This window comes from Manihot esculenta, chromosome 11 (genome assembly GCF_001659605.2).
Source record: "Manihot esculenta cultivar AM560-2 chromosome 11, M.esculenta_v8, whole genome shotgun sequence".
In the NCBI taxonomy this organism is placed as follows: domain Eukaryota; kingdom Viridiplantae; phylum Streptophyta; class Magnoliopsida; order Malpighiales; family Euphorbiaceae; genus Manihot; species Manihot esculenta.
In genome coordinates, this window is record NC_035171.2 from 19,722,036 (window position 1) to 19,744,220 (window position 22,185).

The 22,185-nt window shown below is 34.6% G+C and overlaps 1 protein-coding gene and 1 long non-coding RNA gene across 4 annotated transcripts; both read left to right on the forward strand.

Annotated features, from left to right (window-relative positions):
* The first annotated feature begins 11,900 nt into the window (after positions 1 to 11,900).
* LOC122725102 lies at positions 11,901 to 12,168 on the forward strand. The gene is made up of 2 exons (XR_006352522.1): positions 11,901 to 11,976; positions 12,076 to 12,168. It is a non-coding gene; the product is annotated as an uncharacterized LOC122725102 (long non-coding RNA).
* Positions 12,169 to 17,910: 5,742 nt separating this feature from the next.
* LOC110626307 (pto-interacting protein 1) lies at positions 17,911 to 21,689 on the forward strand. Of its 3 annotated transcripts, none has more exons than XM_043961601.1 (11): positions 17,911 to 18,236; positions 18,358 to 18,816; positions 18,917 to 18,990; positions 19,086 to 19,204; positions 19,296 to 19,411; positions 19,490 to 20,023; positions 20,113 to 20,361; positions 20,448 to 20,611; positions 20,696 to 20,923; positions 21,003 to 21,152; positions 21,229 to 21,689. In XM_043961601.1, exons 2-11 carry the CDS (start codon positions 18,660 to 18,662, stop codon positions 21,469 to 21,471), a joined length of 2,034 nt encoding a protein of 677 aa, XP_043817536.1. In that variant the 5' UTR covers positions 17,911 to 18,236; positions 18,358 to 18,659; the 3' UTR covers positions 21,472 to 21,689. The 3 variants fall into 3 exon arrangements, with proteins under 3 accessions (XP_043817536.1, XP_043817537.1, XP_043817538.1); XM_043961602.1 differs by having other exon boundaries at positions 18,920 to 18,990; XM_043961603.1 differs by lacking the exons at positions 17,911 to 18,236; positions 18,358 to 18,816 and having other exon boundaries at positions 18,976 to 18,990; positions 19,283 to 19,411.
* Positions 21,690 to 22,185: the final 496 nt, after the last annotated feature.

Below are 22,185 nucleotides of genomic sequence, written 5' to 3' on the forward strand. Positions count from 1 at the left end.
ATCTTCTGAAAAACAGCACATAGCACAAGCAATCATTAGCATCATATGGTTCATGTGGAAACACATGAACCCTCATCACATACATAGCATCACATCATAGCATTTATGCACATGCATATCATCATGGCATATCATATCATCATATAGACAGGACTCTACATCCTATCCTAGTGGACATGATTTTCCTAGTGTGCTTGACCTTCTAGAACATCTATGAGCCCGACACTCTAGGTCCGATCATATGAACCTAGGGCTCTGATACCACTCTGTAACGACCCGGAAATCCGACCCGTTACCGGCGCTAGGATCCAGATCGGCTTAAGGCCGCCGGGACCCGTAGCAAGCCTACATACCTCCTGTAAACCTGTGGAATCCCATACATAGCAACATATACATGATCTGTAAAAATTTTCTTTTCTCTTATCCAAGCAAAACCTGTGCATGCACAAAATCATACATAAACCCCACACTGGAGTCCTCATCAAATACTCCAATGGGGTATCATCATCATACATAACAGCTTGGATAATCATGGTCATTAACATCATTACTCATTAAACACTCTGTACATAATGGGGATTCACACACCTCTAGGTCAAGCACTACTATAATCCTCAATACATCATCAAAATCATGAATTACATTACATGGTCATACATACTCATTACATCATGTTCATGTCCACTACTATCTATTACAACATACATGACTTGACTTCACTCTAGCCGACTTCTTGATCTATCCTGTACCTGCAACTCTGGGGATAAAGGGAGTGGGGTGAGCTACTAGAGCCCAGTGAGCAGAAACTAAAAACATTTATTTTAATTCCTCCATTTTTAGGTATATTATTATTCATTTTATTATTATTATTATCACATAGCTTTTTCTTATTCATGCTTTCATGTATGCGCCATAACACAAACATTTCACAACAAGGATGAACTTGTCACCATTTAGCCCCAGTCTTTTCTTACTTATACATGCCGGGGGCGTAGAGCCGTAGCAGGCACACCCGGACTTCCATAATCAGTCATAGTGCCAGGGGCGTAGAGCCGTAGCAGGCACACCTGGACTCACATAGGCTATCATGACATACAAGGGCTAATGGATCATTCAACATTCATCCACATCAACAACAAAGTATGCAATGCAACATATTCATGAATTCTAATGCAAACAACCTACTATTGCATGGCATAATGATGCATGGGCAATGCTTTGTGATTCATTCATTTATTCATTTACTTTAAAGCTTAAGGGGTTGTTCCACTCACATGGTAACTGAAGCTTTAACAACGAACGCTGAACGACTATCTCACAACCGGGGGTCTCGGTTCCTCGGGTCCGAACCTACACAGGTGGACTCAAATGAGGCACCAAACATACATGAACGTGACTCTAAAATACTCCCCAAAAACCCCCTAAAACATCCTGAAAACATCACATGAAACATGCAAGAAATGGCTGAACAGGGCACTTTCGGCGGCACCTTCGGCGGCCGAAAGTCCTGGACAGAGACGAAACTCAGGTAGGTTCGGCGGCACCTTCGGCGGCCGAAAGTGCCAGACAGAGACGAAAGTCTCTTTTCGGGGGCAACTTCGGCAGCCGAAAGGCCTGCCTCCCCAGCCATGTTCGGCGGCCGAAAGTACCTTCGGCTGCCGAACCTGGTTTCTGCCAAAGGGCAGAAACTTGGCTCCCTTAGCACATTTCGCCTCCAAACCTTCCAAACATGCATATTGTTCAACCAAAGCATGCATACCAGTTCCTAGGGGCCTCAAACATGCATATACCCCATCTACAACACTTCAATCACATACAATCAAGCTACATTGTTCAAAAAGTCACCAAAAACCCATAGGTTTAACATAAACCCTAACATGCATTCTACCCTTTAAAACTTCATAAACTTGTTTAAATCATACATTGAGCTTAAGATCGGCTCTTACCTCTTGAAGATCGAGGGTTGAGGAGATCTAGACTTGGAGATGGGAGAAGTTCCAACTTTTGGTCTCCAAGCTCCAAAACTCGTTCTAAGCTCAAAGATCTTCAAAACCAAAGTTATAAGCTTGTAAAGATCATGGAAAAAGGAAGGAAAACTCCAGATTGGGGAAGGATGGCGGAATGCTCACCTTGGCCGAAGTGGGGAGAAAAAGCTCGCCCATTTTCGGCTAAGGGACCCTTTTATAGTGGCTGGCCAGACCACGTTCGGGGGCCGAATGTGCCTCCGCATCCATGCAAATGTTCGGCGGCCGAACATGAGGTTCGGCGGCCGAACCTTGACTTCCCTCACTCATGCTTTCGGGGGCCTAACGTGCCTCCAAAACGCATGCATGTTCGGCGGCCGAACTTGACTTTCGGCGGCCGAACCTGGGTTTTCCTCCAAGGACTTTTCATGCAAAAACTCATTTAATTTCTTACTTAAAAACATGAAATACATGAAAACATTTCATAAAATCATAGTTTTACCCTTCTAGAGGTTTCCGACAACCGAGATTCCACCGGACGGTAGGAATCCCGATACCGGAGTCTAGCCGGGTATTACACTTAAATTGTTTAAACATAAGAACACTTGGTGCACAACCAAGGAAATTGCATGATCTAGTGTTGTCTCCATGCGTGTGGGTGACTAGAATTGGTTCTCTCTATTTCTTTATGCGATTGACTATTGTAAAAGGCCTAAGGCTCAAAGACGTTCTTTGCCAATTGTTAATTAGTAATTAATTGGAGGACTTTTCCTAATTGATTTAATCTTAAAGAGAGACAATGGTGGTGAGAAGCTTCTTCAATCTCCATGGCCAATTTATTGAATCAACAAAGGAACATATGAGTCAATGATCAATCCCATCAACTAAAGTGAATCTGAATCTTCAACTAGAGCTTTTACCATCATTGTTTTACCCTTAATTTACCATCTGCTTTCTTTTTAATTGCTCTTTCCATTAGTTTAATCAAATCCATCTCAAAATCCCCCATTTTTACTTTACATGCACTTGCACTTTCTTTTCTTTTTTGCTCTTTTTAATTTGGTCTACTCAAGGAAGGTAAATAAGTATCAATTCCCTGTGGATACGATCCTTTCACCACTGTCTACAGTTTTAATATTGTTGATAACTGAATTGATTATTTTAACCGGCTTCGACAACCGCTCTGTCACTCCAGGATGGACAATGTCATTGGCATTATGAGCCTCCCTCATAATGTTTCTCTTCAAGCCTATGTCATCTGGTACACATAATCTATTTCCATAATAGAGAATCCCTCTATTGTCAAACTTGAAATCACTATTCTTACCTTACTAAACTACTCCTGCTATTTTCACCAACTCTGGATCCTTGTGTTGTTTCTGTGCTACTTGTTCCAGAAACACAGTTGTCACTTTTATCTATGCCACCAAGGCACCTGTGCTAGACAACTCCAGCTGTAAGCCTTCATTAACAAGCTTATAAAACTCTTTCACCATTGGTCTCCTTTCAACTGAGATATGGGATAAAATACCAAGGGATTTCTGGCTAAGAGCATCTGCCACTACATCTACTTTACCCGAGTAATACTGAATTTTGTAATCATAATCACTAAGTAGTTCTACCAATTTCCTCTGCCTCAAGTTCAACTCTTTCTAACTCAAGATGTATTACAAACTCTTATGATTTGTAAAGATCTCACACTTCACTCCATAGAAGTAGTGCCTCCACATCTTGAGTGTAAAGATTATGGCTGCCATCTCTAGATCATGTGTAGGATAATTTAACTCGTGCTTCTTCAATTGTCTAAAAGCATAAGCGATTACCTTATCATTCTGTATCAACACACAACCTAATCCCACTCAGGATGCATCAGAGAATACTATGAAATTCTCATTATTCGTAGGCACAGCTAACACTGGTGCTGAAGTCAACCTTCTCTTAACTATTGGAAACTTTCCTTACACTGATCTGACCAGACAAACTTTTGGTTCTTCTGGGTAAACCTGTTCATAGGCGCAGCTATTTTGGAGAAATCCTAAACGAATCTCCTGTAGTAACCTGCCAAACCTAAAAAGCTTTTGATTTCTATTACCGTAGTGGGTCTGGACCAGTTAGCTATCGATTCTACTTTCTTAGGGTTCACCTTGATTCTATTTTATGACACTACATGCCCTAAGAAAGAGATACTCCTCAATCAGAACTCACATTTAGAGAACTTGGTATAAAACCTGTGTTCTCTCAAGGTCTCTAACACTCTCCTCATATGATGGGTATGCTCCTCTATATTTCTGGAATACATTAAGATATTGTCAATAAAAACAATAACAAAGTGATTAAAAAATTGTCTGAAAACTCTATTCATGAGATTCATGAATGTTGCAGGGGCATTGGCAGCCCAAACGGCATCACTAGAAACTCATAATGCCCATATCTGGTCCTGAAAGTTGTCTTAGACATGTCTTCTTCTCTGATTCCCAGCTGATGATACCCGAATCTTAAGTCTATTTTGGAGATAAAACTGGCTCCTGCTAGCTGGTCAAACAGATCATCGATCCTGGGTAAAGGGTACTTGTTCGTGGTAGTGACTTTGTTCAACTACCTGTAGTCAATACAAAATTTCAGGAATCCATCCTTCTTTTTCACAAACAACACTGGAGCACCCTAGGGTGAGGTACTAGGTCGGATGAAATCCTTATCTACCAACTCTTGCAACTGTTCCTTTAGCTCTTGCAACTCGACAGGTGTCATCCTGTAGAGAGGAATAGAGATGGGTCTGGTTCCTAGCAATACTTCAATTTCAAACTCTTATCTCCCTATTAGGTAGTAAATCTAGCAGATTGTCTAGGAAAACATTGAGAAACTCTCTAATCATGGACACTGAATCTGGTTCCCTGACCTGACCATTAAACTCTATAACATAATCGAGAAACTCCTGACAACCCCTCCTAAGCAACTTGTGAGCCTGCAGGGCAGATATCAAACCTCTAGGTATACCTAACTTGTCCCCTCGAAAGTCAACCTTTGATCCATCATGTTCTCTGAATCTAACTACCTTATCTTTGCAGTCTAAGGTAGCACCATGAGTAGAAAGCTAATCCATCCCTAGAATGATGTCAAAATCAGTCAAATCTAGAACCATAAGGTCGACTGGAAGGTACCTGTCCTCAACTATAACTGGACTGAAATGAAAGATTGACTCTATCACAGATGGATCACACTTAGGCCCATTGACCCAAAGTAGACACTCTAGCCTAAAAGCTATCAAACACAAACTATCTATGGCTCTTAGAGAAACAAAAGAATAAGAGGCACCAGGGTCTATAAGAGCATATGCACAGAACACCCAATAGTGAGTTTACTTGACACCACTGTGTTTGATATGTTAGCTTTCTGCTGTGTCATGGTGAAGATCTGTGCTGGTGCTAAAGGACCTTCTCCTTGGGAACCTGCTGAAAAAGAGGATGTCCCCCTTCCTCTACCTCGCCCTCTGCCTTGAGATGTGACTAAAGCTGCTGGCTGAGCCACACTACTAAAAGCCATCTGCTAGGATTGTGCCATCCCGGTTGCATTGGGACATTCACGTGCCATGTGTCCCTCTTGTCCACATCTGTAACAAGCTATAGTCCCAAACCAACAAAGCTCTTTGTGCGACTTTCCACACCTATCACATCTAGAGCTATCTGAACTAGAACTTGAACCACTGCCCATTCCTAGACCAAACTTCAACTTGTTCTAGAACTTGTTCTTCTTAGTCTTCCCAGTGGACTTGTTCCACTTTCTGCTTCCTGAGGCAACTGCACTTAGAGAAGAGAGGTCAAACTTTTTGTACTCGACGTTTTGGAACCCAATGACTATGCCACCTATTGCTTCATTGATCCCTGTATGATGGCACTGGCCTCCATCTTTCTAGCTGCATCTACTATAGTGTGAAAACTCTCTCTCTGCTGCTAAGATCAGGGAGGAATACCTAAAGTGGAGTCTCATGGTATATCTCCTAGCCTTCTTCTAGTCAGTGTCATAAGCATGACCTACATACTGAAGCAGCTCTAAAAACTTATATGTGTATTCATCTACACTCATTTCCTCAATCTGTCTAAACTGCTCAAACTCTATCACTTTCAATTCCCTTAAGCTATCTGGAAAAGCTCACTATGCAAACTCATTTACAAACTGTTCCCAGGATAAGCTATCCAGCTTCGGTTCCACATAATTCTTGAATCATTCCTTTAACTTCTTGCACTTCAGAGTGAACCCCATCATCTGAATGGCTCTGCTGTTCCTGGCTCCTAACTGATTAGCTATCATTTTTTACTGCTTTGATATACTCAAATAGATCATCACCCTCATTATACTTAGGAGCATCCAACTTCAGGTAATCTATCATTTTTACGTTGCTCCTTACTAATGTGTTAGGTTTGGATGGTTGGATTTTAGGAATTATTAGTTCTGCTGGAAGAGAAGGTGGTGGTGCAGCACTCCTTAGGTTAGGGTTTGTCGGATTCTGGTAATAGGGTGGAAGTGAAAACATAGGGTAGGGTGGGTATGATGGGTAGTATGGAGGATAAGGGATGTATGAGGGATAGGGGTAGTAGCTAGAGTAGTCCGATGAACCTCCCATCGGATACCCGGGTCCTTGTGGGTAAGGCTGATACTGAGATGGATAGACAGATTCTGAGGCTTGAGCACCTCCTGTTCCTCCTACAGACTTTACTATACCCTCTCTTCCAAAGCTCATATCCAAACTTTCATCTCTCCTTTGATCCTCGCTCATTGCTTCCCTAACATCTGCAGACATCCTACACCGATCTATTCTTCTTCTATTCACATCAAAAGACCTTCTAGGGTCCTTTGACGCTTTTTCCCTGTTACTTCTACTTGTCCGTGCTCTTGATAGAGTAGCAGGGGAAAGGGCATCTATATCCTTATTTTTAGGTGGGACTCTGGTCAATCGTGCGGATCGACGTGAGCCATGCATCCTGTCTTCTGAAAAATAACATTAAACACATAAACATTATAATCATATGGTTCATGTGGATACACATGAACCATCATCATACACATGAACCATCATCATACATATCATATCATCAATGCACATGTATAGTTATGGCATTACACACCAACTTAAGATACCACTTCGTAATGACCCGAAAACTAAACCGCTCTGGCGCTAGGGTTTAGATCAACTTAAGATCACTGAAATCCATAGCAAGCTTACTATACATCCTATTACACTTGATATAATCCCATACATGATCATACAAGCATATAAAATATTTTCATTTCGTTAACCAAAACTCAACTTGTGCATGTATCATAACTGAAAATATAAAACTCATACTAGAGTCCTCATCAAATGCTCCAGTATGGTCAACATTACATGCCTCAAGCTTGATTCAAACATAACTTATACTTAAAAACTTTTACATAAAAACATCATAAATCAGGGATTATAAAGAAAATTCGGGCAAAGTACAATTCTAATCCACAATTTAATACATGTCCACAATTATACTATTACAACAGAACTGTACCAACAACTCTGCCGACTTTCCGAGCTAACTCTGATCTTACAAACCAGATATTAGGGAAAAGGGATAAGTTATAAGAGACTAGTGAGCAGAAACATAAATAAGAGCAGTTTAATAAAACATATGATCATATGAATGCGTTATAATACAAATAATTCACATCAAAATGGATTTGTCACCAATAACCTTCTATAAAATTCAATAGTGTCCGATCCATAAAGAGTGATTCTCAAGACTTCCTCTTAAACATAATATAACATATTCATAGTATCAGGAGTTTAGAATGAGTCTCGACCTGGATATTAAAAATAGAGGAATAAAAATTATGCTATATCTCATAAATGAAAAAGTAATTTTTCTAAAGTATTTATAACAGTAAAAGTTCAGAAAAGAAATTGTTTCACTACAACATACTACATCTCTAGTTACGATACGTAGCTACAAAAAAAATTATTGTGGCTAATATATTTATTTTATTACGGCTAAAAACCTATTGTGGCTAATTTAAACTATTTAGTAACAAAAATGCAACAATTATAACTAATATGTATTTTTTATTTTATTTTATATATAATGTAACTATTTGTTAACTATTTACCACAATTAATTTTAGCTACAAAGTAATATCATAGCTAATATATATAATAGCTATAAATTTAATTTTTTTGTAATAATTACTACCATTGTAGTCACAACACATTAATATTATAGGTAATCATTTTAATAGCCACGAAGCTAATATGATTGTAGTAATAATTATTTTATTAGCTACAGTTTATTAGTCATTACAAAAAATTTATGGCAGAAACATAAAATTATTAGTAATGTAATTATGTTTGTCATAACTATTACTAAATCATTAGCCACAACATCGTAGCTAAATGAATTGTATGAGTACTATGATACTTTAGTTATAATTATCAAAGAGTCATGGAATTAGCTATCAAATTAGCCACAATTATATAACTACGATAGAATACTATAACTAATAAAATAATTTGGATAATTACTCTGAGGTCCTCTAGGTATTATATATTGGTTTATCAAGTTCAAAAAATATGCTTAGAGGTTCTAAAAAATTTCATATAATATGTTTTTTTTTTGTCTTTCAATCAATTTTTCTTCTATTGTCCATTTGTTTAGATAGAAAAGTCATTCAGAATTATTTTCTAACTTAAAAAGTTACATATTAATGAATCAATTTTAGTTATAATTATCAATTTTAGTTTTATTTTAATTGAAAATTTGAATAAATAATTTCTAATAGATAACAAGTTTGTTTATAATATATAAGTATAATATTTTGGGGTAAAAAAAGTATTGTTATTTATTTTACACCCTTCATTTCTTTTTTAATGTTTAGACACTGTCGTTTATTTTGCGCCCGATTGTTTCTTTTTTTATTGTTTTTGTCTTTAAACTAATTAAAGAGAATAATTAAAGTTCTATTTTAATTGAATATTTGAATAAATGATTACTAATGAATAACAAGTTTATTTATAATGTATAAGTATAATATTTTGGGGTATGAAAGGCACTGTCGTTTATTGTGTGTCCCATCTTTTTTTTTAATGTTCTTAACTTTAAACTAATTTAAGTAAAGAATTAAAGTTTTATTTTAATTGAATATTTGAATAAATGATTACTAATGAATAACAAGTTTGTTTACTAATGATTAACAATATAATATTTTGGGGTAAGAAATGCACTGCCGTTTATTGTGCGCCACATTATTTCTTTTTTAATGTTATTGACTTTAAACTAATTAAAGTGAACAATTAAAGTTTTATTTTAAATAAATATTTAATAAATAATTACTAATAATTATTATATTTTGTTTATAATGTACAAGTATAATATTTTAGGGTAAGCAAGTCACTGTCATTTATTTTGGCCCCCATTGTTTTTTTTTTAATGTTCTTGACTTTAAATTAATTAAAGTGAACAATTAAAGTTTTATTTTAATTTAATATTTGAATAAATGATTACTAATAAATAACAATTTTGTTTATAATGTATGAGTGTAACATTTTGGGGTAAGAAAGGCACTATCGTTTATTTTGCGTCCCATCTTTTTTTTTAATGTTCTTGACTTTAAACTAATTCAAGTAAAGAATTAAAGTTTTATTTTAATTTCCAGGAATCGTTTTTTTTATCTAGTACCGCTTTCTTCTAGGAATCAGTTTCAGAACCGGTACTACACACCCTTAGTAACATGAACTTTACACTGCCATATGCTTAAAGGTGAGCATTTTATAACCATCACCGTGACCAATTAGCAAATTTGGAAATTATGGTAATTGAAAATTTCTTACAGAATTACTAATTACTGAACATAATTACTAATCGGTAACCAAAAAACCAAAATTCTTTATCCACAATATATAAATTAAATTTATACCAAAATTAATCCAAATTTTTAACCAACGATTTAACACCTTTAGGGTCTTATTCAATCAAAAAACACAATTATGCCAAATTTGGCACACTTAAAATTTTTTTTTTTTACATACTTGAATTTTTTTTACCTACATATTCGTATTTTGCGTATAAATTAATTTTGAAGTTTTTTTTTTGAAAATAAATTTATTTTGATGTTAAAAATACAGCTCTACAAAGGTGTGGTCATGATTTTTTTTCTTTTAAAAAAAATTCATAGCGTTATTTTGAATCTGCTTAAACAAATTAAAATTATTTTATTTTGCTTATTTAATTAAAAATATAAAATATTTTAATTACAAAAAAGTAAAAATAAATAATATTATATTAATTAATAAAGGGAACCCTATCAATTAGTGGCAATAATATAATGATAAGCTTGCTAATATATATATTTTTGGCTTGGGGGAATGAAAACCTTAAAATTAAAAATTCCCTCCCTACAGCCGCTACTGATTCATTCTCACTCATGATTCATTCAGTTTTCAATTTCTGTCCACTATCAAAAGGAGAAGCTCCCACTATCAAAAGGAGAAGCTCCCACTATCAAATCCAATCAGGTACGTTTAAAATTATAAAAGTCTTAAAATTAATGTTTTATTGTAATTGTTCTAGGTTAAACACGTGAAAGGCATCTGATATTTACTTTTCATTCGTTTTTCATCTGTTAAAAAGCTTTGATTCACTATTTTTATATTAATTTATCCTCTATGTGTAATATTCAATTTTTTCCATGAAGCAGATGTTATCATGGCTCTACGATGCAAGTTGCGGAAAGAGAATTCCATCAATATTAACTTGGAAAATGAGACTGAAAATAATGTTAACCAGAGCTTTCAAGAAACTCAAGAGTTACACCAAAATCAGGCTTCAAATTTTCAAGGTAAATAATATTTATGTGATTTGTAAATTTTAAGTTGTTTTCGTAAATAATTAGATGGCTAACTTCAATTTTTTTTTAGGGAATACTAGTCAGAAGACAATGAGGTATCATTATGAAGGCCATTTTATATTTTCACCAAATAGAATATATGAAAATGGTAGGTTCATGGAGAAACCTAATTTTGATGTTGATTTCATCTCATTTTTTGATATATTGGATGACTTGAAAAAGGATTGTGGATTTGATGTTATAAAAGTAGATAAATTTTATTACTTGAAGGCTGATAAAGCTCTTAGTGATCTTGATGCATTGATAGAGGTTAAAGATGATACAGATGTGAAAAATATGATGGATAGTTAGAAGAAGTGCCCTTCGAAACCCATTGATATATACACTCTATTTCGAGATTATGATATTTTACCAAATGGACTTGGTGACGAGCTACCCGCAGTTACCGTTGATCACACTTCTAATCAACTTCAAAATCCAAATGCAACTGCAGCAACAGGTTTACTCATTTAATTTTATTTAAACAATTGATTATGTTTACTTGTTCTATGTACAGAAATTCTTGTTATTATATGATTATTGTTTTACTTTTGTTTTGAAATAGGTTCCAATACAATTAAAAGAAAAACTAGAGGACCAACACGATGCTTGAAAATCACACAATTGGAGAATGGGCAAAAATTGCCAGTAGAATTTGATGAAGATGATCAAGCTATTGGTGATAATGCTACTGCATTTGTTTGGTTTTTAGGACAAACTATTAGAAGTGTGTTGTGTTGTCCATTGCAAGTGAAACAATGGAATAAGATTACTGATGATACATGTGGTCTACCATATTGGTACGAAAATTTATATTAAATTACATCCATTATGAAATGATTATAATTTTTTTAGTTCTATTAAGTATCATAATCTTTGTTTCTTACTTCTTTGCTAAAAGGAAAAGTTCACTTTTGAGTATTCTGATGCAAGAAAGGGAGCAATTTTCGGTTATATGAATGCATTATATAGGTATTATAGGCATAAGTTGAAGAAGAAGTACTTTGATTCAAAGGCAACTTATTCACTTCATCTCTGAAACAAGCCTAAGGATATGGATGTAAAAGATTGGAAGTATTTGGTTAATCTTTGGACAGAAAATGCATTTCAGGTATTAAAAATTCGTGTAAAATTTAATAATTTATTTTATATGAATTCAGTTTCTGTTAGCTAACATATATTCTGAAATTTTTTCATTGTTTTTATTTAGGAGAGAAGCAACAAAAATAAGACAAATAGATGCAAGCGTTCTATGCCGCCATACACGGGGACAAAAAGCTTTGCTCGGCTGAGAGATCATATGGTATGAGTTTGTTTTTATTTTATTAGTATTATAGTGTTTTTTATTAATTAAATGATACATAAATAATCCCTTTTTACTGCTGTCGTTTTGTGGACTATGGCTAGAAAGAAACAAAATAGTATTTGATAATTCTAGTTTAGAGCTTGAGAAAGTTTATGATTTGATCTTTTATGGATCTTTTGTTTGGTTTAATATGTGCCTAGCTTTCCTTATTCCTTAATCCAAATTCTTTTTAGTAGCTCAACAATCAAGAACTGGTCAACCTGTAATGGTATAAACTAGCTGCTTGTTGTTATTCTTTGTATTTTGCTATAACTCTCAAAGTTCTAATAAAAGCTATTTTTATCCAAAAAAAAAAATGCCTTTTGAAGTTCATATGATTGTTAGAACTTTTTGATATGCCATTTACTATTTTTTCTATAAATGCCTAATTAGACTCAGACTACCGTTATTAACCTTCATTTCCCACATCAAAACAAATCCCCTTCTTCTTTATGCTCATTAAAGTTAAACATGACAATTTTTTAGTAGTATTAGATTAGACAGCAAACACCATTAATAACTCACTCATTTAATGGTGGAATTTAACCATGTTTAATATTCTAAATATAGGAATGAATTATGATTGGTCAACCCTATGAGCATCCAAACTTGCAGAGTAAATAATAATCAACAGTATTATGAATTTTAACGCTTGAATTGATATCATTAGCTGTAAAAATGTTAGCTCTTTTATACAAGTTTTGTTTATCTGCAGCATATTTGTAGTTAAGTCAATTGACTCTTTTACGGAAAGTTTGGTTTTGCTTGAACTCAAATTTTTATTGATATAGATCTATGATAAACTAATACTAATTGTTATATTTATTTGAACAGAAGAAAAAAAATGAAAAAACACCTTCTCGCTTAGAGCTTTTTCTTGAATCCAGAAAGAGAAAGCAAGGCAAAGAAATTGATCCAATATCACAAGAAGCCATTGTAATACTTTTTACATATGTTTTATTTATTTGTTATGTATTTTATGCTATATTTTGATTTTTTTAATATCAATAAATATAAATATCTCTATAGGAAAAGTTTCAGCAACTAAAGAAACAACGAGAAGAATGACAAATTTCACTGGATGATGATGCTATGTTTGTTGATGTACTTGGGCCAGAAAAAAAATGGTTATGTACGTGCTTATGGTCCTGGAAAAAATGTCACGGAATATTTTGGTGCTAGATCTACAAAGATAGAACTACTTAGACAACTTGATACTTCAAGAAGAGAAGCAAACGAGCGTGTCCAACAAATTCAAAAAGAAGCAAGTGAATAAGTAAATGATGTTAAGAAGCAAATGGATGAGAAACTTGCAAAGATAAATAGAATATGGGAGCAGAAATTCAAGATGCTTTTGGAGAAAAACAATAATATTGCATCAATAAGTGATTAAAAACTAAGTCTCATTTTTTTTCTAATATAAGAATTTTTGTAAGCTATATAACTAGTATGAACCTTATCTATTTTATATAATTTTGTTATTAATATTTTCAAATAAAATTTTATACAGCTTATGGAGGATTCCCAAGATGATGAAATTGGAGGATGATTTGCAGTATATTTGAAGTTTTGGATTTTGAAGCAGCTAGCAGCCTTATAATACTACTTTTAGAAAATTTAGATATTAATATTAGTATTAGTATAGTATTATAATTTCAAGTATTTTTAGTGTGATTGCTTTATGACTTAAATTAGTTTATTTTGGGTATTAGTTATTTTAGATTAAATTTATTGTTATTTTATAATTGTCATTCTGATTGAGTCTTAATATTAATATATAATTATTTTATAAATTTAAATTTTAGCTAAATTTTTTATATAAATTTTATATTCTATTATAAATTTTACCAAAATTATTAATAGATAAATAATATATGTAATAGTAAATTATAATATAATCCCATTAAATAATAATAAATTAAATAAATATTACATTTTAGCTACAAATAATTAATAGTAGTTGTATGTACTATATTTAGAATAGCTTCTAATTTAATAATTTTGTGGCTTTATTCAATAGTTATAAAATAAAATTAAGTGTAACAATTATACTAGAACTTGTCACTTTCTTATTTTTGTGGCTATAAATTTTATTTTTGCCTTATAATTATTTAAATGTGGCTAATAGTAAATATTTTTTGTCATACAATTAAGTTTATGGCTAAATTTAGATATGTTAGCCATAAAATTAAATTTGTAACTATACATAAGTTTAAATTGCCACATTATTATTTTTGTAACATAATCATAGCAAAATCACTTACAAAAAAAAGTTGCTGTGGCAAAAAGAAAATGTAGTTACAAATATTCCATTCTCGTGGCTAATAACTAGCCACAATATTTATTTTTAATGACAATATTTTTGCTTCATTTAAATAAAAAGTATGACTATAAATATTTATTTTAGCCATAACACAGGTAAATCCTGTAACTAAACTTTAGTTATGCCACTTCTAGCTACGGCATGTCACGGAAAAAATATGTTGTGGCAAAAGCATCTAGCCACGAAAATTCTATTTTTAGCTACAATTTATTTTGTGACAAGATATGGATAATGTTGTAGTGTTTATTATTTAATGCCAAAATGTTTAAATAATAAATAAATTAACAAAGCTATATAATAAAAGAAAATTAGAGTTGAATCAGTAACGGATATATATATATATATATATGAGTGATTGGGTTAATGATAAAAAAGATATTTCGAGCTGGGGCTTACTGGAGGATTGGGAATGGTCACTCAGTTTCAGTCTGGGGGCAACCCTGGTTGAGAGAGCTGCCTGAGTCCCTGGTTTCCACAACCCCTCCTTTGAACTGTGCTAGAGTTGTTGTTTCAGATCTCATAATTAACCACAGATGGAACAAGAGTTTAATTGCACAGATGTTCAACGAAAGAGATAGAAGTTGTATTTTGAACATCCCTCTTAGTCTTTCATCGTGTTCTGATACATGGTGCTGGAAATTCGAGTCCAAAGGTCACTATTCGGTTAAGAGTGCATATAGATTCCTAGTTGATGGCTTTCAACATAGGGAAGGGAGCGAGATATGGAAAAGGTTCTGGAAAGCTAAAGTTCCCCCAAAAGTGCTCAATTTCTGCTGGCGGGCTCTAGTTAATGTTGTCCCTTGCCTCTCGTCACTTCAGTCCAAGAGAGTCCCAGTTGATCCTTCATGCCCGTTGTGTCATGTAGCCCCTGAGAATGTCTTGCATATTCTGATTTAGTGCCCTTTTGCCCGCAACTGCTGGTTAAGCTCGCCGTTGGGTTGGCCTGCGCCTTCTGCATCTTCTTTAAATGAGTGGTTTTCTTTAGCCTTCTCTTCTGCTTCTGTGGAAAATGCCTCCCTTATGCTAATGATCTTATGGGCTTTGTGGCAAAATAGGAACAATGTTGTATGGAAGGGCCAGGGTCAGACTGCGAGTGGTGTGTTCTTCATGGCTCTGAATTTTTTGCAGCAATGGAAAGCAGCCCGGGTCGTGTCCTCAGTAAGCACCATTGTCGATCCGGCTCGCCCGATCTGGTCTCCTCTGCCGCACGGTTGGATCAAGGCGAACATTGACGCCTCTTTAAGCTTGCAACGAGGTTCGGTAGGTTTCGGTTGTGTAATCCGGAAGGATGATGGGAGTTTTGTGGCTACTAGAGCAGGCTCTTTTTATAGCCAGATGGATGCAAAGTGTGCTGAAGCTATAACATTCCGGGAAGCATTGAGCTGGATTAAAGAGTGTGGATGGGATCGAGTTCTTTTCGAATTGGATGCTCAGGTACTTGTGATGTCAGTTAATTGTGTTTTGTTAGATGATTTATCGTTTTTTGGCCTTTTGGTTCAAGATTGTAAACTGCTTCTATCTAGTTATGAGGAAGCAAAGTGTGTTTTTGTTCATAGATCTGCGAATGATGTCGCTCATGTTCTAGCAACATCGGCTCATTCTGAGTCAGGTCAAGGAGTTTGGATTGATATCCCTCCTCCTCATATTGTTTCTTTGTTCTCTTTGAATTAATGAAATTTTCTTGTTATTTCAAAAAAAAAAAAAAGAAAACAAAAATTTAGGATACAATTGTAAAAAGCTTTTTTTATTTTTATTTAAAAATAAGAAAAATAAGTAAATCCCATCTCAAGCTATATTTATTGTTAATAAAATGTATATAGATTATTAAAAGTAGAAAACTTTGAATTTCCTTCAGCTTTTAATAATTTATATATGAAATTGTTATTTTTTTTACAGGTTAAAATACTTGTTATGAGTCGGTTATATTTATAAGACTAATAATTTTGATGAGGATTGTGTAATCAATGCAAAATTCAATGATATATTTCACAACTGCAAAAGTGAGATTGGTCATAAAGATTGTAAAAGGAGCAAGGGTATATTAGGACAGGACAGGAGGGATGAGAGTGTTACATATTACAAATTTTAAGAATTACAAGTTCACATACAATGAAAGTAGTCAATGGCCATCGGGCCTCTTACATCTGAGAGTGAGGTTGGGTTCTGAAAAAAAAAATATAGGATCAAAACCCATCAAGTCATTCTCAAGCAGACCGCCCCAACATCACAAGTCTTAACTCGACGATGCGAAGCAGACCGAACCAGTCATGAGCACAGGTCCAACAGGAGATAACCTAGTCCGGTGATGTGATGTGGGGCAGAATAGCCGGCCCAGTTACTTTGCAGCCTTATCAGCATGCACATCGGAGGAAATTAAATGGCTCCTGGCATGAAGGAGTGCTCTGACTCGTTCGTACGTACAGTCTGAGTGACAGAGACAGATGACACTGTAACAGGAAAGCGGTTATACGTCACTAGCAGACAAAAGGAAAATGGATAAAAGGGAATAGGTGACCTTTCCTAACTAAACTTACACTGTAAAACTTTATTTTTTAGATCTCAGAATATTAGTAGTTAACTCTCCATCTTATTCTATTCTGAATTCATTAGGAATATGAGTTTCGAAAACCATACTTGACGTGAAAACATAGATTACATATGCTTGTTGGATGGTAAGGTGATTTCTGTTTGATATGCGTAGGAGTAGGAGAAGAGAGGATAGGGATGGATATTTTATTTAAGCTCAAAACCATAAAATTATTTGTTTTTGTATTAGAAAACTTAAAATTCAAATGATTTTATATTATAACTTCAAATGATTTTATATTATAACTTATTCTTACATCTCTAATCTTTTCATAGCCACAAACAATCTCTTTACAGCAATCCGTAAAACTCAATATAATAAAGAAAATAAAATTCTATTTTTCCAATTACACATTTATTCTGTTTTTGAAAAACATTTTAATGAGAAAAATAAAATTAAATAAATGAAACATAATTAAATAAATGAGAAAAAAACACTAATTTAATGCATATTATCTTTCTATTTTTCCTTAAAAAATGAGACAAGAAATTCTTAATCTCCCAATCTGTGGAAAATAAAAAGTCTACTTTTGATTTTCGTTACTATTTTCCATCTCCACCCAACATTCTCAAGACATCCCTATTTGCCCTCCACCCAAAATAGCCGGTGGAAAGAGCCTCTGTAGCCCCGAAATGACCGGTTAGCAGGGGTTTCCCGCCGCATTTGCCGGTTTTCTAACAACCTCAACGAAACCGAACACGTAAAAGTAAATTAATTAATAATTTTTTTTTTTTGAAAAAAAATACAAAAATCCTGAGTTCTCTATTCTTTTGCTTTGTAAACCAAAAATTTCACCACTTATCCAAAGGAATTCTCTTTCTTGCCGACACTTCTTCAAATTTCTCTCAACATCTTTTTGATTTCTTTCTTTTCTTCTTTTTCCCCTTCCTTTCCAATTATTTTTCAAATAAACCCATTTTTGCTTATGTAATCTTAATTGTCAGCAAGGCACTCCTGTCTTTATTTTATTAGTAATACCATATTCTTTTTTATTTTTTTTTTTCTTTTATGGGGATTGAAATTAGTTGCATTAGGTAGGGGGTGGTAATAATATTTGGCGGCATCACATTTTAAATTCTTTGCTGGGCTTCAATGGCAGATGGCTACAAATTTTAGGTATATTTTTATAGTTGTCCTCTATATCGCCTGAATCATTCACTGTTTTTTTTTATATATTTTCTTTTTCGAGATCTTGTGGGTATTTATATTAGTTGTTTTTCGGATGGTGGGTATGCAGATTCTATTGGGATTTGTTTGAAATTCTTGAATTTGGACCATTCAGGGAGAATCTGTTAATGGGTAGCCTTCATAATCTCTACTGGTAGCTGAAAAATTATACCTAATATATTGGTGGCTTCTGATATTTGATTTCTTTAGCTATTATACTGAAATAATCACGTCATGAAGTGGATAGTTCTTTTGGAGAATAAGTTTATAGAACTTATGCCAATCAAGGAAGAATAACAGAATCTGCAGACGCTTTGATATTTTGGAAGTAATCAATCAAGGGGTAATAAGGTGAAAGAAAAGATAAATAAAATGCCAGCTGAGGAGGAAGCTCAATCTATTGAGAGAAGGAATGTGTGTGTTGGGATAAGAATTGATAACAATAGCAGAGAATTGCTAAACTGGGCTCTTGTGAAGGTTGCTGAAGCTGGAGACTGTGTTATTGCACTTCATGTTTGTCGAAATTCCAGTAAGCTTCCAACATCTCATATGCTAATTTTCTTATATATGTATATATAAAATCAAATTCCATATGGTTTTGTCTATTAATTATTTTCTCTTGATTGCAGAAGCTGCTTTGAAAAACAAGGCCTCGTTGGATAGCTATTTAGAAGTATATGATGGCTTGTGTTCCCTAAGGAAGGTTAGCGATTACAAACTTTACTAATTTCTGTTTGCTTGAAACAGACAGCATTAGCAACTTATATGATGTTTTTTTTTTCTGGGCCGGGGTTTCAGGTAGATCTTATAGGTCAGGTCTGCGAAGGAAGTTCGGTTCAGAGGACTCTGGTTAGAGAGGCAAAGGTTCATGGTGCTGTGGCTTTAGTTGTGGGGGTCAAAAAACAAAGTGCTCTAGGGTAGGGACAGCTACAAACTCAACTGAACTGCTTATTTGTTTTTGTTTGATGTGCTTTTTATCTGATTAGTCTAAGCAGATATCATTTTCAGGAGTTCAACTTCCACTGCTCGATATTGTGCTAAGCGGCTGCCTCCAACCACTGAGGTTTTGGCTATCCACAATGGGAAAATCATGTTTGGAAGGTGCAACAATAATCAACTACCAGGTTGGTATTTGTTTTCCTTAAAGAAAAACACATTTGGTTGATACTACAAAGACATAATACTGTTTTCGACTATGTCAGGCTTCGCTGGAGATCCAAAGCCGAGCCTAAATTTTCTTGAAAGTCCCTTGCCAGATGATGTCCGGTCAGAATTTGGAGATTCTGAGGTAGACACTGTAACATCTAGCTTTGAAGTGCTAACTAGATGTGGAAGTGAAGACTTAAGGGATGAAATTCCTTGCCTTCCACATGAACTTAAGAAGAGACCAACTGCTCGTTTTACCGGAGATGTTTTGGATCAGAGGCCTGGTTGGCCACTGCTCCGGAGAGCAAGTTCAGTTAACCCTGAGACCCTGCAGGCAAGGGAATTGTCTGTGGTGCAATGGGCAATGAGTTTACCAATGCGTTCGGGACATAGAAATCCTCTAGGTTCAAGCATAGAGAAATCATCAGAATGGGAGAGAAGTGACTTCTTGGAAGAGAGCCATAGAATTAGTTCTTATGGGTCAGGAGAACTGCACTATAGCTTGGAGATTCTGCTAAAAACAAATTTTTCTAATTGCAAGTGGTTCAATTACGAGGATTTGAAAGCTGCAACTTCAAATTTTTTCGCAGGTTCTTACCCTCGCAATATGTACTAGTTGTATATAATTTTTTCTCCTTTTTAAGCATATTCTCATTGTAAATTTCTGAAATTATTTCAGGAAACTTAATTGGGAAAGGAGAGTGTAACAGTGTGTATAAGGGGATTCTTCCAGATGGCAAGCGAGTGGCGATAAAGATTCGAAAGTCATCCCCAGAAGCAAGGAAAGATTTCGCACGAGAAGTTGAAATAATCTCCTCAATGAACCATAAGCAGATTTTACGTCTCGTGGGGATTTGCATCAGAGATGTTGATCTTATTTCTGTTTATGATTTGTTCTCTAAGGGAAGCTTAGAGGAAAACCTACATGGTAAAAGAAACTTCAGTACATTATTTTCCACCTGTAGAATCTTGACAGAAACAATGCTAATGCGGCAATTCATATCAAATGTGTAGGTAATAAGAAAGTCAAATCTTTATTGTCATGGGAACACAGGTTTAAAATTGCTGTCAAACTTGCTGAAGCCTTAACTTACATACACAATGAATCTTCACCCCCTGTTATCCACAGAGATGTCAAATCTTCGAACATTCTTCTTTCGGATAAGCTCGAACCGCAGGTATTCCACCAGAGCACAAAGGTTCTATACATTTTATTGCTGTTATATAATTATAACATGAGCTGCTATCGTTCTGTGAGATAGTTATCTGATTTTGGGCTGGCAATATGGGGACCAACAACTTCATCTTTTATGACTCAAATCGACGTAGTCGGGACGTTTGGATATCTTGCTCCTGAATATTTCATGTATGGAAAAGTCAGTGACAAGATTGATGTGTATGCTTTTGGTGTAATCCTACTCGAGTTGTTATCAGGCAGAAGACCAATTGGGTATGAGACTCCTAAGGACCAGAAGAGCTTGGTGATGTGGGTAAGAGTCTTCTCAATCATTAGAATATTCGCTTCAGTTAAGTTGTTTTCTTTAGTAACACTGAGCTGTCTTGATTCAGGCAAAACCAATAATTGATTGTGGAAATGCAAGAGACATAATAGATCCAAAGTTAGATAAAAACTTTGATGAGGATCAAATTCAAAGAATGATACTTGCAGCCAAATTTTGCATTACAAGATCAGCTAGGCTACGTCCTAAAATGATGGAGGTATTACAATTCGGTCAAACTCATGTTTCTTGGCTGCAGTATCAGATTGATGACATTTTCCCATTCTTTTCCCCAGGTTTGGAAGCTCCTAAGAGGGGATAAAGATGCAGCAACGTGGGCGAAACTTCATAACGAGAATCTAGAGAATAACGAAAACCAAGAGGGAAATGATGATGAAGTTTATCCGAATTCTAGTGCAGAGTTACATTTGAATCTTGCATTGGTTGATTTGGATGATGATTGTTTATCATTAAGTAGTCATCTCTCTTTGGAGGACTACTTTAAAGAAACATGGAGTCGATCATCAAGCTTCAACTAGTTTGTTTTAATGCTCTTTTTGAATGCTCCTTTCACTGCTTTTTTTTTTGGCAGCCAAATTTGACACAAGCTTTGTGGAATATGTAGCTTGAGTTTGTACAGTACAGTAACTTTTGGGGTGGTTAATGTATGTGACCATGGTGAGGGTGTTCTGTAGATGTTCAATTTTGGCAAGTCATGTTCAATGTGATAATAAAAGGATCAAGATCCAAGCCTCTAGGAACTTCTTTTTAAGACAATCCTATTGTGGGAAATAAATGGGAAAGGGAAGAATAGTTCAAGTGGATGCAGCAACAAAAAAACTTCTCTCAACCTTCCACTCGACACCGACATGATCTGCGTGGCTAGACTTAAAATTAAATCGAGATCCAATACAAAAAAAAGTAAAAACCAAAAATGATATGAAAAAAGTGATTCATAAAGTAAATTACCGACTATTTATTCACAATTTGGCATATCGACTAATGAATTAGTAACTATTTATTAACGAAATATCGTATTTTTTTTAATTTTTTTTAGGTCAATACGTTAAAAATTGAAAAGAACTTGTCAATAATTTTCAAATTCAAATAGGATTAAAATTAAAAATTTGAGTATTAGGCTAGATGCATATCGATTAGTGAATTACTAACTGTTTACTAATGAGATATCGTATCTTTTCTTTTATTTTTCTTAGGCCAATCTGTTAAAAATGAAAGTATCCGTCAATAATTTT

Coding starts and splice junctions, on each gene's coding strand:
- LOC110626307 (XM_043961601.1), top strand. CDS start 18,660: ATGCCAGCTGAGGAGGAAGCTCAATCTATTGAGAGAAGGAATGTGTGT. Junction 20,612..20,695: donor CGGATAAGCTCGAACCGCAG/GTATTCCACCAG, acceptor TCTGTGAGATAG/TTATCTGATTTTGGGCTGGC. Junction 20,924..21,002: donor AGAAGAGCTTGGTGATGTGG/GTAAGAGTCTTC, acceptor GTCTTGATTCAG/GCAAAACCAATAATTGATTG.